A 17,790-nucleotide genomic window follows, 5' to 3' on the forward strand; every position below is an offset into this window, starting at 1 on the left:
TGTCTTCGGCTTATCTTTTATTGGTATGTAATCTAAATATTTATTTTTCTAACTGGAAGGCTAGAATAAAAAAAAAAAATTGCTGTGTAAGCAGGATAAAGGATTATGAATCTAAATATATATTATCTTGATAAGATTTTTCTAATACTTTTTAGGAAATACAAGAGAAAGAACCAAAGAAATAACCCAATTAATAATTAAAATGATACAAAAAGCTAGATTTTGAATGTATTTTATCTATTCATCCATTTAGTGATTCTTGAAAGGATTTAAAATGTTAAATTTCATAAATTGTGAGATTGTTTGCCACACATTTATATAAGAAATCGCACCCCCCATTTATATTTGGACTGTTTAGTAGTTTCTAAAAATAAATTTTATGGCATCATCCTAATGATATATCAATAATTGATAAATGACACCACCAAAAATAATGTGTCAGAATTTTTATGCACAGATATATTTCCTTAAAGAAGTGTAAATACGTACTTTCTATGGATGTATGAAAATTATTGATTACTATAAAAAAATTTTGTAGTAACAATTTGTGTGAAAATGATTACAATTTTTTTGTATTCTAAATGATAAAAATGTAAAGAAATTGCATTCTAAGTGATAGCGTACAATTTCATTAATTTTTTAAATTTCGTTTATAATGGTGATCAAATCTTTATAATTTTTGAAATTAATGACGAAACATTAAAATGTTACGAAGGTAACAAGTTCCAACATTGTAGTAGGCTGCAAGTATTCTGGCTTTCTAAAGATATATTTTTGAATTCAAACATTTCGTTTTTTATACTACAAATTACGTCTGTATGACTCCTGGCTCAGTCAATGGGTACATTCCGGTAAGCATCAGTCTCAGACAACCGATGCATCGGTGATAGGTTTAACAAGCTTTTATGGAACGTCTGGCAACCTAACAAGATGGCGGAAGCAAACGGCGTCGTATTGGCATTTGGGGACTTGTCAAAATAACTGAACTAAAGATGATGGTAGTGAAATGCTTTCATTCGCTGCTGCTGTTGCTAGGATAAAACCTCTACAAAAATGATTATGCTTGAAAATAGAATATGAAACGTTGTCTTCTATTTACTAGTGACAGTCTGTTAAGGTGACCAACCGTCGTCCTCTTGTAAGTTCTGTCCTCCTTTTTGGTATTTGAAGACAATCTCCATATTTTATTGATGCCGAGCCGATCCGTTGCATGTAATGTGATGTGTTTGTATTTGACACGACGGTCATCAAGGCTCGGTACAGTGCAGCAAAACGCGTTTATGAAACACGTGCTCTGCACAGGAGTGCGCTGCATGCAAGTAGCTTTGTTTACTTCTTACCGAAACACAACACGGCACATACGCATGCAGTAGAGATTATTATAGTGTATTACTGTTGCAATGAATAAAATGTTTCTTTTATCTAGATATATATAATCGAGACGAGTTGATAATAATAATTAATAATAATAATCAGCGCAGAGCCCAAACGGTAAGGGGTTGAAATTTGGTACACAGGGTACGTCACGAGAACGCACACAAAGAAGAGATTTTTCGAAATTTCTCTCCACGGGGGGAGGGACGGGATTAAAGCCTCCATATACATTATCGAGACGTGTCCAAACGGTTAGAAGTTAAAAGTTGAAATTTGGTGCACAGTTAGGATACCAGATATAAGTACCAAAGTGTTAAGTAATAATGGAGAACAAGAGAAAGCGACGTGCACGATTTATAGGCTCTGGAAAAAAAAGAGAAAGAGTAATATGTTAGAAGACATTCGGTTTTCAAATTGAAACAGATTAGTTCGGTTTTTCTTTAGAACATTCGATGAAAATCGAACGTTAAAATCAGAACACGTCGTGAAAATCGAACAATATCAGAACATTTGATTTTCAAATTCGACCTTTCTTTAGAAATACTTAGTTTGTTGATGAAATTACTCTTTTTCTTTTGTGACTATAACGTAATAATCTTAATCTTCACTATTGTTACTTTTGCCCGAGCAACGCCGGGCCTACCTGCTAGTTTAAATATAAAAGAATGGGAGTCCACGACTTCGTTTTCGATACACAAGGGTATTAAAGTGACAATAGGCGCGAAAAACAAAACACAAGAACAAAGCAATCGATGGCAATTGCTTTATTTTTGGTTCTCCTCTCCGTGTCGGCAGGTACTGTACAAGGATTGCCTCTTCTACGATTAACGAGTGCATGAATCGCTTCTTTCTTTCCGGCTCTGCCTCAATTCTATCGTAATATGACAAAGTTGCGTGATGTCCTAATATTATTATACAGAATTGAATAATAATAATAATCGATAGTCGAGTACTGTATAGTGGTTCCCAGAGTGGGCGGTGAATAAATCTTGGGGCGAAAAGAGTGGATGGCAGGGAGCTGAAGGCAGGGTACTGAACAGTTACCATAGGCAAAGATTGGGGTCACTGACAAGTCTTTTATTTTCTCTGTTAAATTGGTAAGAAGAAACATTGTGTTTAATGATTCAGATGTTGAGAACAATGTACGGAAAAAACACAGAGTTCAGGTTCGTAGAAAAGTTTCCTAAGAATATTTTCAAGCCTTTCTCACACAAGGGAAGATAAGTTAAGGGGCGTTAGGTTACGGTTGGAGGGTGTTGGGTATAACTTTATGGAACAAAGAGGGCACTGGATCAAAAAAGTTTGGGAATTACTGGTCTAGTATGAATCTTTTTATTAGAGTAACCTGTCCGAAATTAATCGTTAGCCGAAAAAATGATTCCTAAATATTTGTAATTCGAAGTGATTTCAATTAGGAATCCTTTAAACCACCATTCATCCTCCTTCGAACTTTTACCACCTCTACGGAAAACGACCACTTTAGACTTATTCAAATTTAATTTTAAAACATTTTCATCTAAATAAGTAGTCAACAAATCAATCTTTGAAGACCTACCACAGAATCACATAAAATTACAATATCGTCAGCATAACCAAATACCCTGTATTAGGCGCGCGGGGTGCACCTGCACCTTAAACACTTTTAAACGCGTGCATTTTTTAATGTAATTAATGCTTTAAAATAATGCCCTCAGTACCTTCAAAGTACTGAAGATCGCACTGAAAAAGTTTCAAATTTGTACGAAAACAATTTTTTCATAGGAAGCCACACCAAAATGCATGGGGTGCATCTGTCCCCCGCGCGTCTAACAGAGGAAGTTTTATTAGCTCGACCACTGGAGGGGGTGGAGCCGAGTTAGTGTACTGAAAAAACGGTCATTGCCTGATATCGAATCAGTCATAATACAAATGACGAATAAGAGCATAGAAGGCGTATAAATAAGATTTTTAAGGCCAATTAATGGAAAGAAGGTGTCCCATAGACTTAGCATTGAAAGTTTGAAAAGTGGAGTTTTCTGGGAATATTTATTGCTAAATTGTCTTGAAAACATGTTTATTTGTATAAATAACGTCAAACAATTTCTAGTTACCAAATTAGAAGGGAAAAAACGATTAAAAAAAGCGATTTTATAGCGACTGTTTACATAAGTCAAAGTGGTAGTCTGCGGGGGCGTGGCATTTCGCGGGAATTTTACCGAAAATTGTTTTTACTGGTGGATCTAAAAACAGACAAAGAAGGTAACCAGTTACAGTGTAAAAGAAGTTAACTATCGATGTTATCTGCCAATAATCTGCCTTTTTATCTCTAGTTGCTGTAGAGTTTTAGGAGGTGTATTTTTGGAAATACTGAAATATTTTTGGCCCGGGGTTTGTGACAAAGCATTTAATGGTTGGAACACTTAAAAACACTTAGGGGAAGACGATTCAACGATTAGATAGCAACAGACTTGTTTACAGTTTGAAAAACAGACTTTTGAAGTTGACGATTTTTTCCCTGAAAAATTCCCGAAACGTAATACTTTTTTGTTTTCGTTATAAATAAACAAAAATGATATATTTTGAGTAGTATTTTTGATTAATACATCAGAAACACAATCCCACTAACGTCAAAAACAAAAGAACCGCGAAAAAAATTTTGATATTTTCAGTAACAACTTTAGTCGCATGGGGTACAGGTGCACCTCGTGTGCTCCACTGTATTAAACTCCCCCGCGCGCCTGATGCCAGGTTAATCTGAAAACCACCTATTACTATACCATTACCTAAGGAGACATCAATAAGAGCGTTCAAAAAGTTACTAAACAGAATTCAACTTAAAATACAACTTTTCTTAACACCAGTCTTAAAAAACATTAACGAAGAATCGACACCTTGCCATAAGCGAAATATTTTCGTACAAAGAAGCTAGTAGGCTAGAGATAAATCATAACGTAACATTTTTTACTACAAGTTCCTAAGAACAATATCAAATGCAAAAGATAAGTCAGCAGAGAAAGCATACACTTTCCTACTCTTCCTTAAGAAAGTCATTTGACTAACCGCATATAAAACAAAAATAGCATCTAACGTTAAATAACTTGTCCAAAAACCAGCCTGATTCTCAAGAAATATACCCTTATCATTTAATTATAGAATAAATCTATTGTAGAGAATAATGCAAAAACAATTTCGAAGCACAAGATGACAGCCAAATCCCTCTATATTTAGCAGGGACATCTCCCATTCTTAAAAATTGAGATTAGCATACTTGTCTTCCACGACTCCAGAATTTTTCCTGTATCAAAAATCTTTATAAAAAGACTTAAAAGATATGGCATCAAAGCCTTAATATTTCAAAATTCCACCGAGATTCCACCAAAACCCGGAGCCTTATTAAACTCGAATCTTTTCAAAGCATCATCCAACTCAAATACAGTAAATTTTTGATTCAAAAGATCATCGTACCAATTTAAACAAAAATTAAAAATCGAATTATCCACATAATAGGAATCATAAGAACCAAATACATCAAAAAAGTGAGAATATCATTGACCAATAGAAATAAAACTTGTATTACGGAACTTGGTCCTCTTAACACGATGAAGATAATTTCCAAAACAATTCCGAATTTTATCAACAAAGGAAAAAGAGGATCTTATCGCTAATAATCGAAGTGATTTGAATTAGGAATCCTTTATACCACCATTCATCCCCTTCGAATTTTTACCATTAGTAGAGTCATACCAAATTTCAGAAAAGAAAATGACATCAAATTGTAATAAATAACTCCAAAAACAATCTGATTTGTTAAACAAACCAGCACAATTCTAATCCAAAAACGAAGTATCCATATCTGGTAAACTACCTTGACTTGATTACAAAAACTATTTCATTAATATACACATACTGGGAAAATTAGAACTCAAAAGTAATAAAAAGTATCAAAAAACGCTAATATTGGAAGTGGAGTGATTTTTGAAAAAAATTATCAAAACAAATACGTTTATTTTTTGGTAAACTAAAAATTCGTTTGCTTTCCGAGACGTCTTTTTAACTGATCGAGCAGATACGGCAGTGACTCCGCGCCAAGTAAAAGCCACTGATTGACTACAATGTACAGGAATCAGAATCGCTGATTCTCGGGGTTCGATTTCTCCATCTCAACATCTAAAAAGCTTAAAGTAAATTTGAATATCTTGTTAAAAAGATAATTGTCTTTTTAGGTAGTGTACAAAATTTTAGACTATTTTATGAAAGGTTTATGGAAATATATTCAATCGAAAAGTGCGAAAATCGCCAAAAAAGCAGTGTTTTTTTCTTTTCTTAGTCCCGTATTGTAGACGCATCGTAGCGAAAAAACTTCTGGGTCTAGAAAGCTCAAATTTTAAACTTAAGCCTTTCTCGTTATCGGTGAGGTGCTGGGTAAATTTCCGGGTCGATAGGTCAAAGTTCACGGGGTATCCTCGTAATTACTTTACTTTTATCTCTTAATTTTATGCTCGTAAGGATAAAATTGAATTGAAACGAATGATTTTTATTCAAAATGTTCTTCAGAATTACAAAAAATTCAAATTTATGCCATTTAAAACATTTCATAACGGCGCTATAGAAAGCACCGACCGAATTTAACGTTATCGTCTTATGTCTTGACTTAATAATACAATTATTAAACAAAAACAATTGATTTTTGCACTTTTCAATTACTTATATTTCGGCAACCGCTTTATAGATAATCTTGAAATTTTGCACACTACCTAAGAAAACAATTGTCTTTCGAATGAGTTATTCGGAATTACTTCAGGTGTATGGGGACAGAGAAATCGACCACCAAAAATCGGCAACTCTGATTCCCGTATATATAGTCAGTCGGTGATTTTTAACTGACCTTAAATAGATGAATTGATTATAAATTATATAAATTACAGTATGATTTATACTTGATGTGATTCTTAAAGGAGGAATAGAAAAGGTATAAAATTATTAAAATTACAGTTATTTTGAATTCATATGTAATTATTCTGTGCTCTGCACTTTTTGACATTTGTTTCCGAGAAAAATCATTTAAAATTTTTCTGCTTTTTTTGTCATTTAAGAGTACTTTCTGCTATCGAAATCGTGCGTTTTTATATTTGTTTTTATTTTAAAGTAACAAAATTAATTTCTTTGGTATCAAGGGGGTGCTACAGCCCAATAAGCACCCTCCAGGATACGTTCCTGTTTACTGACTCAGCTGCTTGTCATTTAAAAGAACCCAATGATGCCTATTCATAGAAACAGCTGTTAACAGTTAAACGAAATCTCTCTACAGTTTGCGGATTGACTGTTTTCAGTAGACATTTACGATGAAAAAATTAAAATTTCGTGTTAATAATGTTAGATAAAACTTTGTATACTTTTTAGCTCGCTTACTACGTTTATACTTTTAAAAATTGCAATTCTGTATACGAAATATAACACGCTTTTTATTTGTAAACATTAAAAGCTCGATAACTATTATTATTTTTTTAAGTGGCATAATAAAAATATCCAGCAACGAGTTGCTTAAATTTCCCGGCAACATTTAGTGGCACCATCTGTTATGATATATTATTAAAAAGTTTTTATAATTTTAATTATTATAAAATGGCAAAAAAAAAAAAAAAAAAAAAAAAAAAAAAAAACTTAATTTTCAGAGTAGGGATGGGTTTTATAAAAATTGTAAATGCTAATAACGAGTAAAATCGTCATTAAGTCCGACCCTATCTTGAGTAGGGTCGGACTTAATCAAGATTAAACGAAAATTCTCATTTTATTGCCTATTTCATTTTACCTGTAGATCCTAAATTAAATCAAAACATTTTTAGTAAATGTTCATATACAGTAGAATCCGCTTATTGTAATCACTTTTGGTCTTTAAAAATCACCAAATGATAACATTAAGTGGGGTAAATAGGCTTAAATAAGATAACAATCAGTGTACATTCTGATTTTATTGATTCTGACATTAAAAGACATAAAATAAAATGTATAATTTAAAGATGTATTAATTATAGTTATAATTTTAATTATAATAATTAACTTAAGAACTACGGACTCGCTAATTCTGATAACAATATGATGATTGCAACAACTGTGTTTCTTTTTTAAATACATTAGGAAATCGAACTATGCCAAACTTTTGTATTACACAATACGAAATTATCGAATTATTCTATCTTCCATTGTTTTATATATCTGTTTTCTCTATACATTTAAGAGAAGAAAGTGAAAAAATTTTTTATAGATGTAGGCTATACATAAACAGTGGCGTAAAAAGAAACTTTTGGATGAGCTGCATTTGTTTTACGCAGAAACATTCGCATTTAAAAAAAAAAAACTATATATATATATACTGGATAGTAATTTACAAAGATATTTCCACAGTCAAAGAAATATTGGGTAATTTATAAATTTACCTTATTAAACTTATAAATACCGGGTATTAATGTTAATACCCGGTATAAGTTTAATAGCAATAACGGCAATAGCAATAAGTTTAATAGCAATAATAAGATAACAATAGACGTAATAAGATTATCTAGCAAAACTCCTTTACGGTTGTTTTCCACTGTTGTACTTGTATAAATTGTTTACTCATTTATTCTACGGGAAGCTATCGATAAATATATAGTTGTTGTCATTCTTCCGTTACATATTTATTCTCGCTAAAACGAAAAAGCTTAAATTTAGAACACGAGTAATATTAAAAAACAGGCTATACATTAGTGAATTCTTTAAGTTATTAAAACAATAGGATTTGACAATGAAGTATTAGGAAAAAGAATTTAGGCGTTTACCTTCTAATTAAGTACTTTTCAATGAAGATTGAATTGGCATCAGGCCAAATTTGGCAGAAGCTGTTTGATAAGTAACGATTCTGACAGCCGTCTTCGCTAATTCTTTTGGAAATTTTGATCGCCATTCCGAGCTAATCTCTTAATTCCAGCATCCTTCGTAATTTTCGATTCGTATTCTTATTCGGCCTCCGCTAATGTCGAACGGAGGATGAATAAATAAGTGCAAATCAGATTGGTTGTCATCTGTAATCATACAGATGACAACGAACAATATAAACATTTCAAATCTAGATTTCTTTTCGCCGTTAAGATTCGTGTGGAGTCGAAACCAGTAAACGACAAGAACTCGTATTAAAAGCTATTCTTCTTATCCGCCACGTTCGATAGTCCGACGTCATCGTCATTTATCGAATCCACGTTAACGGAAAAATCTAACATTTACCAGTAATTAAATAGCGTGCATTTTAGAATTCGTTCCACGTCTCTCTATTGTAGCGAAGAATAAAGAAAAAATCGAAAATAATTAAACGATGAAAAGTGTTTCGCAATTTTTCGCGGGCGACAGATAACGATTTCGACATCCCAGAATTTATTTAAATGCACAGCTTTATAGCAAATTGATTGCGCCGAGCCTGCTTAATGATTTAAAGCTCCCGGTATTCCCGGAGGAATTAACGACAAGGGGAATTCCTATACACCTTCTATTTATTTGACCTCGAGCTTTTCGTCGATAAAATCTTTGGTTTTTCTTTCCCGCTTTTAATCGAATTAGCAAATTCTGAGTAGAGATTGAAAGGCTGACGATCGCAAACAAGCGATTGGCAAACGCATTCGATAGGCTTTTTTGAGTAGTAGAAAGGAACAATAATTAGAAACGTTCCGTATCGATGAGTTTGGGAGAAAACGCTCCGAAATTCTTTATTATAGACATTTTTCGGTGTGGATTTCCTCGTCTCCATTCCTCTGACATTTTCTGTGTACTTTTATAATATTAAAACACATTTTTCGTCGTTCCGTTCATTGTATATAACTCGATCGTCAACCAGGATAGCCTTTTCGCAGTATTTGTAGCAGTTCATAAACGAGTGGATTGAGTAAAAATAAATAATTTATACAGAAATGAAACCGGAATGGAAATTTAGGGGAAAACATACGAAGGCTTTTTGTCACTAATGTAACTGTTATTCGTAGAGAATTTTAATCTCTAACGTTAATTTCGAACTGATTAAAAGATCGTTCGCTATCAATCATTTCAAATAACGAAAATTATATGGCTTTACTTTCTGAATGAATATTTAATTATATAATCTAGGCTGTATTAATTCATTGCTGAACTGGTTTGTCTCTAAGAACGTTTCTGTATAACGTCTGTCGCTGGACTTAATTCGTCATTGAAAACAAATCAAACGTTTTATTATCAATATATACATTTATTCAAAAGAAAGGTGAAATATTTTAATCGGTCAATTTTGTAAAAATGCCCAGATTTTATATGTAAACCTGATATTGCTTAATATTCTGTATAAGTCGTAGAGCCTAATGTAGGAAATCCAGGAATGAATATAAAGCGAATTGGGACAATAAAAATAAAATAAAACCTTATTAATCTTCAATTTCGGAAAATATAAAACATAAAATATTTTCTATAAGTATTAAATTTTATAAAAGCAAATATTTTACAAATTATCAAATGAAAAATACAAATTAATCGTTTCTAAGCAAAAAAAGAGAGAGAGAAACACATTTTTAGAATGGATTCGCGCCATTTTTCCAATTAAAAAATCATTTTTATTTTATTTATTTTTTTTTTACAAATTAAATCTATTCAATTGGAAAAGTAATAAAACGTAATTAGAAAATTCGTAATAAATCGTCTTAAGAAGTTTATATATAAACTGAATATTACATTATATCAACTGATATAATAATAGAATAATGTTTAACTATAAAGTTTTAAAATATAAAATTTAATATAACTTAAGTAAAAATGTTCTTATAAACACAAACAACGCACATCTTTTCATATTATTATTTTTCTTTATGGTTTTAACATGGTTTATATTTTACGTTCATTTCTGAGAACGGAAAAAATTCCCTCTTTAGTTAAAAATATAAAAATGTCTGGTTATATAATTTTTAGATTGTTTTTAGAAATGAGCAGTGCAATATCGATTATAATGAATATAACATTTCGCAGTAGAATATTTGCATCGAGTAGAAATCGCTACTCTAAAAATTGGTTAAAAGATCGGATCGTGTTTTCGTCCATATTTAATGTGTTCTAAATAAAGCTGGTAAATAAGTGGAACTAAATCTCATCTAGCGATAAAGTTCATAGGCGCATCGCTCCATAATCTAAAGTTTTCTTTTTAACTATTATTTGTGAAGTTTTAATTAGTTTTATCCCTATTCTTTTTTTCCTTACACCAAGTGTTTTTTTTCCTCGACTATCGTCGATTTAAAGCGCTGGACGATGTAAGTGAGAAAGAAAAGGCTCATTTCACTCTCTCCTTTATCTTTATTACATAAGGAACGTTTCGTCAGCATCGATTCCGAAGAATACCTGACGGAAGGCGAGAAAGTTGAGTCACGACGCCCCGGGTCAATCGGCCAGGTTAGCAGGTGGCCGTAGAAGGGCGGTTCGACCGAGAAACGATCGGCATCGGTGCCACCACGCCCGAACTGGTAGCCCCGAGCGAGATGAAACGCGAGCCAAAAGACGTCGGCGGAAGACGACAAGTGGGCCAAGGTCGAAATCGAAATTTTCTACCACCTTCCGACGAGAAAATCGACAGAGCGCTCGATTGGAGAAATGCTAGGCAGGATATACTCGCATTATCCACGTTTCACGCCATTGGTAAAAAAAAAAAAAATATATATGGAAATTTTCCGGGGATCCGTAAGAGGAATATCCTAAAATCTCGGGTCGTCCCCTTCCAGCGATTATTGGAGAAAAGTGAAAACTGCATTCGAAGAATCGATCCCCATTGTTCGCTGTCGAATTAACCGCGATTTTCGGAATTGTAATCGTATACTTTAGTAAAGTTTCCCGGCCGACACGCACGGCTGAAGGGGAACGGGGGAGGAGTAGGACTACGGGTGTCGACGAGTTTGTCGGGCGACCAGTGATTGTCTCGGTCGAGCGTTGCGTAATGGTGTCGGGAGGGGTCAGAACGCCGATATAAGTGACCGGCCGTCCCGTGCCGGTCAGTACCTGTCTTTTGCAGGATGAAAATCTTCTTGTTCCTCGTAGTCGCGGTGGCGGCTGTTTCTGCACAGCAAGGCCCTCCTCCGCCGGGTCCTAGAGGACCACCCCCGGTAAGTTCTCTCGTCGTAGGAAATAATTCGATATTTAATAAGAATTAAATAAATTCTGTTAATAATTTTAATCCCGTAGGATATCCGGATGAAGTAAGCTCGGACTCGATTGAGAATCTATATTACGGTTTACTTTATCTTTTCGATCGTTATGGACTTCTATTTAATTTGAATTTACTATTTGCTTTAATTATTTACAAATCTATCGCATAATTAGCAAAAAATTCAATTTATTTAGTATACGATTTAATTATTTGTCGAGTGGAAGATAGTTAATTGGAATTATTTTTCAGGAAATCGACTGGGGAAAGTGTGTTCAGTTGAAACCGTCTACCGAGGAAAAAGTAAGCATTTTCTATTTATTACTGTTCATCTATATTATTACATCTACGTAAGGAAGAACGACTGACTTCCAAATCTACTAATATTCGGATTTAGAAATCTTCTTTTTTAAATTATGTTGACTGAAATTGACCTAGAGAATATTCTAATGAAATTTTCTGACACAGCTAAGGGATAGAATAGAAAAGAAAAACATTTCCTTAGTTATCTGCATGCAATCGGAAAGACGGATCGAAAACAATTACAGTGCATACACCTAACTAGTATATAGGTTGGGAAAAACGAAAGAAAAGAAATGTAAAGAAAAACCGAACAGAAAACCTAATCTATTAAAGAATTAGATTATTCAAAAACTATCTGATAGAAGTAGAGCAATCGTTTTCTGCATTCTAATGAGCTGCAACTAGAATTTGCGTGGGAAGTCTTTTTATTTTCATTTTAGTTAGAACCTCTTTCGAATTTCGAATTACGTTCCCATTTCTTTAAGATAATATTTAATGGTGACCAGCGAATTAAATATTTAACTTCTAACAGTGAAAATTCCTCTTTCGAATGAAAATTTCTTTCCTTTGCTTAAATTACAATCCTAAATGAGGTCCTCCCGAGTGCGATACCGATTAGTACAATCGATTCGAAGCCGGCTGTTTTATACACAGATTATCCATTAACGTCATATTTAACGTTAAATTTTAACAACGATTTCAATATTGAATATTTTTATCAGGAACAAAAATCAAAACTGATCCAAGAATGCCTTAAAGAATATCCACCTCCTGCCGGTGAAGTAACTAGAGTAAGTAATGTGTATTTAGTTATTTATTCATTGCGATGTAGATGACCTAGTTTAATTTCCAATTGTTTTTTTCAAATAATAGGAACAGATTGACGAACACAGAGACAAAATAGCTGACTGTGGTCTTAAGAAGGAAGGATGGGTAAGCATTCTCCATCTCTTAAGAATTTCTCATATAACAGTGGCCGTATATTCATTTCTGTCTTCCAGTTGAACGATGACGGAAGTTACAAATTCGACAAAGCAGAAAAAGAACTGAAAGACAAGAAACTGGATAAACCGGTAAAATTGATGCGATTCTATCTAATGTTAAAGAACATCTAATTCTTTATGAAATTGGTATACAATTTATTCGTAAAACAGGTCTAACTTCTTTTATTTTCGTTTAGATCGAAGAGAAAGTCATAAACAAACACAAGGATTGCCAAAAAGAGGCCGTAAGTTGGCGTATTATGTGTCAATTATAATGAATTTTAATATTCAAAATTACTACTTATTTTTTTGATTATTTTGCAGGCTGAACGATTCCCTGGCAATCACGCTGAACAAATACAGATGTATCAGGCTTGCATGGATTTCCACATTTCCAAGGTATGGACTCTTATTCGAATGTATCGATAATAACTTTTATGGCACGATTCTGTCTCTCTTAACATTTAACTAATATTTTTATTAATATTGGCAGGAATGCGGTATCCAAGTAGCTAATCAACCCCCACCACCACCGCCACCATCTCCTTAAGTATAAATTTAAAAACAGAGAGAAGCCCGGACCGAATCTTGCTTTAATTCTCAAAATTTAACGACTACGGTTTTCAATGTTAAAGTTTCAATCGGCGAAGTTAATTTTGTGTATATTTTGAATCGAAATGTACAGTACAGTAGTTTTATATGTATAGTCGGTTGAACTACGATGTCAAGTGTACAGCCGTCATTTTGATTTTGGTATTGTTAAAATAAAATTGTCTTTGTAGAAATATTTGCTTGGTTCTAGCGTCATTATTTATATATCCTGTTATCATAAGATTTTCATTTACAGGGATTTATTTACTTATTTTGATTGTTTTCTACGTTTTACTTGCACACAATAACTTTATCACTTTTGTGCGAAAAGAAAAAAAAAGCAAAACTCACACTAATCAATATCTAAAGGCTATCGATATTAAATTCAGAAGTTCCCTTAGATCTATTGATAGATATAGAAAATCCAAGAGACAATGGGACAGTGAAAAAGAATTTAAATTTATGACAATGATTTGAAAATATACAAAGAGGAAATATTCGACCTTGGAATAAAAATACTACGTAGTAAAATCGAATTCTAATTAAAAAGATTTCATTTCATATAGTAGTAACTTTTGAATAAATCATTAGACATAAAAATTTATCTTCCTTTGGCTTTGGTTACGTCAGTTTAACCAAAAACCACCCTCTTGCCTTTTAACAAAGCCTTTCTCTTTCACGTAATCAACTCGAGCCACGACTTGATTAAGTTTAAAGTTGTATAAATTATAAAAATTCCATTCCACAGCACCAATTATAGACGGACATATCAATTTTTCAGCTTTACTTTCCCCGCTGTTATGCAACGGAATAAAGTATGACGATCGATCAAAAATAATCTCCCACCGAAGATTTTTACATTTTTGGACTCGGGACTTTGAAACGCCGAGAAATGCAAAAAAGTTGGAGATTTTTTCTGTATATATGGGTGTTGCTTTGTTGGTGGCACGATTTTCTTCATCCGCGTTGAAGTTTAACTTTTGTACCTTTTGTCGAAAAATTCTGAAATTTTGCAGGGAGGTTTGTGTATCGGGGGAAAATATTTTCAAAAATTTTCAAGAAAATCGGATCGTTGGTTCGGGAGATATTAAAGATTGGGAGACATATCTCAAAACGCTTTCAAGTTGTGAAATTTTTACTCGTACAAATTTTTAGTTGGCTCACCAGTGGCCAAGCGGGGTTCCGTTCACTGAACACTGGGAGTTCGGTCGTGGGTTCCGCTCCACGTAGAGCTTTCCGGATTTTCTTCACGTTAGTAACACCTAAAATAGGGAGCAGTTTCTCAAAAAAAAAAAAAAAGTCGTCCGGGAGGCATCCCCTGGGCAGATATCTCACGTGTAGCGTTGCCATATACAAATAAAATCAAATTATTTAAATTTTGGGAAGTTTTCACAAGTAGATTATAGAATACAGCATTGCATCAAATTGTCCCATGATCGAGTGTAAGGTTACATACCGTATTAGCCCGAATATAACGCGACCCCGAATTTAACGCGACTCCAAAATTTTCATAAAGATATTTAGAAAAAAAAAATAATACTCATAAAAGAATTCAAAGAAAGTAAAATTCAATCAGATAAGCATTTATTTAGGTATTTATAGCTAATAACACAGGTTACATTCATGTCAATGATCGAGTTAAGCCTAACACACGACTATATCACATAAAAAATTAAAAATAAAATTTGTGTGTAAAAATGTAAAGAAAATATCTGTTAAATCTTAAACACAACATTTTTCTGAGTAAAACAAAATAAAAACTTAGTCAATTGGTCGATTTACAACTCCGAAAGAAGCATTTGAAAATAGGGTTATAAAACAATTAGCGTTTATTGACTTTCGCGTTAGGGGATAAAGCGGGTCTATTAACAAATTTTCTCGCAGTAGTACGAAATTTCTACTGACTTAACTTGAATGAGTCATATTTCTTCCCCATTTACAAACAAACCCGATGGCAATCGGTGAAACATGAGATAAATTACAGCGAGTTGAAATTTGATATGTTTATTTTTTGCGTTTTACGTATCAAATTACATTAAATTCGACACAAATAAAGCATTTTTGTCAATGTACAAATATTTTACATTGTTTAAAAGTAGAGAAAATAAAGAAAAGAAAGATGTAATAATAATTTTTCGAGCGAAGCCAAAAATTTCACAATTTTAAGATAAAAAATGGCGTCTGTGAGAGCCCACGTGACTAAAAGGCGGTCGAAAAATCACGTGACTAACGAACTTCGAACACGCGGAAACAGCCTTACTATAGTAGCGCTATGCAAACAAAAGCGCAGGCCTACTAACTAGATCACACGGTTGTTTTGAAGTGGTCGGTCGAGCTAGGTCTGACGTTCAGTCGCGTTTCAATCTCTGTAGGAAAATGTCCTTGACATTCCATTACTTAAACCCCGAATTTAGCGCGAGTCGATTTTTTAACGGAAAATAAATGGTCGAAAAATATCGCGTTATATTCGGGCTAATACGGTATTTCGATTACTTTTACGATTATAATTTGTGAAAGTTTGCCCCCCCCTCTGCGGACGTCCGTGGACATTGCCATTGTTTACTGAAGTCAACACGTGCAATTTTCCATTAATTTGAATCTAGATATTATTGATGTAAAAATAAAAAGTATTTATTTATTTTGCAAAATACGTTTTTCTTAACTAATCATTTAATCTGCATTGTAGATATGACTTATAATAAATTGGTTACGTTAAAAAAGCTTATATTTTATTGTAATATAATGTTCTTTTGATTTAACGCAATAAATACGGACAGTAAAATACACTAAATGTTTAACATAAACCTTATTTTTAATTTTACTCGGTCAGCACCATCTGGAGACACTCAGAGAAACTAATGTGGAAATTAAAAGAGAGATGTGCTCTTTTTAAAATTCTTTGTAACAGTTTATATAAATGCGATTTATTCTAAAAGATGTTTATCATTTTTTTTGAAATTATGAAATTTAGCCAAATATGGAATTCGAAAGTCTCTGACTAATTTTTAGTACTATTAAATAGATATGACTTTCTATTGTAACTCGGTGTAAGATTTTAACATTTTAGTGTATAAATAAGGCGTAAAAGATATATTACTTATGTGTATTATGCTGTATAATTTAATTGCCGGAGTTGAAAATATATAGGATGCATAGAAAGAGAAAACTTGGACATCGCGATAGAATAAAAGCGGGAGAAAAAAGCGATCCCTGCATCTATTACGCATAAAGGAAGTGATCCTTGTACAGTACCTGCCGGACGTGGGAGACACTTGCCACTTGTTCTTATGTTTTGTTCGTTTTTTCGCGTCTATTTTCCATTAAACGGACGCAATACCGTTTTTATTTTTGATCCCTAGGCCTAAATTCCATCAGAGCGCTCAGTCGCATTGGAGAACAAAGGCATTGTCACTTTAATATCTTTGTATATCGAAAACGAAGTCACTGACTCCTTTTTTTACTTTCCTGGCAAAGTATAGAGATCAGTCAAAATATGACCCCCAAGATTTTTACATTTTTCGACTCAGGGCACTTTGAAACGAGAAATGCAAAAACATTCAAGTTTTCTTTTTCTGTATATATGAATGTTAATTTGTATGTGGGGTGCACGACTTTGTTCACTGTTTGAAGTTGAATAACTCCTGTGCTTTTTGTCGAAAATTTCTGAAATTTTGCAGGGAGGATTGTTTATTTGGGGATTGATGCTATTAAATTTTGATGATTTAAAGCCGACGGAGTGGAAACAAAAGAGGGCCGGCCGTGTTTCATATCTTGAGTAGGGTCGGACTTGATGACGATTTCACTCGTTATTACCATTTGCAAGTTTTTTTTTTTTTAAATCCATCCCTACCCTCAAATTAAGCTTTTTGCCATTTTATAATAATTAAAAATGTAAAAAGTTTTTAAAATTACATATCGTAACAGATGGCACTACCAAAATTTTAAATGTTACCGGGAAAGTTAAGCAAAGTTAACCAGTTGCTAGATTTTTTTACATTTAAAAATATTTCATGATTTTGAGTTCAAGACATTTAGGCACAAAGAAATTGAGAAAAAAATTACAAGCACTATTTTATTGGCCTGATATGAATAAAGAAATTACTCATTATTATCAAAGTTGTCAGAAATGTGCTGTACACCGACACCGGTTTATGGACATCAAGCGCTCCTATACATTTTCCCAAAGGTATCCAAACCCTTCAAGAGAACCGCTCTCGATATTCAAGGCCCCTTTTCTACCAAACACAATGACAATAAATACCTTAGTATCCGTGGACCACTTTTCTAGATGGGCTGAAGTAGTCCCAATATCTGATATAATTTATAGTCGCCAGTGGCGTAGCGTAGTGGGGGCGGCAAAATTTCACAATACACAATAATGATGAT

The 17,790-nt window shown here is 33.2% G+C and overlaps 1 protein-coding gene across 1 annotated transcript; it reads left to right on the plus strand.

The window, feature by feature from the left end:
- The first annotated feature begins 11,339 nt into the window (after window positions 1-11,339).
- On the plus strand, window positions 11,340-13,600 carry LOC136985862 (uncharacterized). Its single transcript, XM_067283233.1, has 8 exons — window positions 11,340-11,486; window positions 11,780-11,830; window positions 12,553-12,621; window positions 12,704-12,763; window positions 12,832-12,903; window positions 13,011-13,058; window positions 13,138-13,212; window positions 13,307-13,600. The coding sequence occupies exons 1-8, from the start codon at window positions 11,397-11,399 to the stop codon at window positions 13,361-13,363; spliced, it is 522 nt and encodes a 173-aa protein (XP_067139334.1). The 5' UTR covers window positions 11,340-11,396; the 3' UTR covers window positions 13,364-13,600.
- Window positions 13,601-17,790: the final 4,190 nt, after the last annotated feature.

This window comes from Centruroides vittatus, unplaced genomic scaffold (assembly GCF_030686945.1).
Source record: "Centruroides vittatus isolate TY-2023 unplaced genomic scaffold, ASM3068694v2 contig_980, whole genome shotgun sequence".
Lineage (NCBI taxonomy): Eukaryota > Metazoa > Arthropoda > Arachnida > Scorpiones > Buthidae > Centruroides > Centruroides vittatus.

Bases quoted from the DNA above. Each gene is read 5' to 3' on its own strand.
- LOC136985862 (XM_067283233.1), top strand. From the start codon at position 11,397: ATGAAAATCTTCTTGTTCCTCGTAGTCGCGGTGGCGGCTGTTTCTGCA. The intron at 12,904-13,010 runs GTAAAATTGATG...ATTTTCGTTTAG, and splicing joins ACAAGAAACTGGATAAACCG to ATCGAAGAGAAAGTCATAAA. The intron at 13,213-13,306 runs GTATGGACTCTT...TAATATTGGCAG, and splicing joins TGGATTTCCACATTTCCAAG to GAATGCGGTATCCAAGTAGC.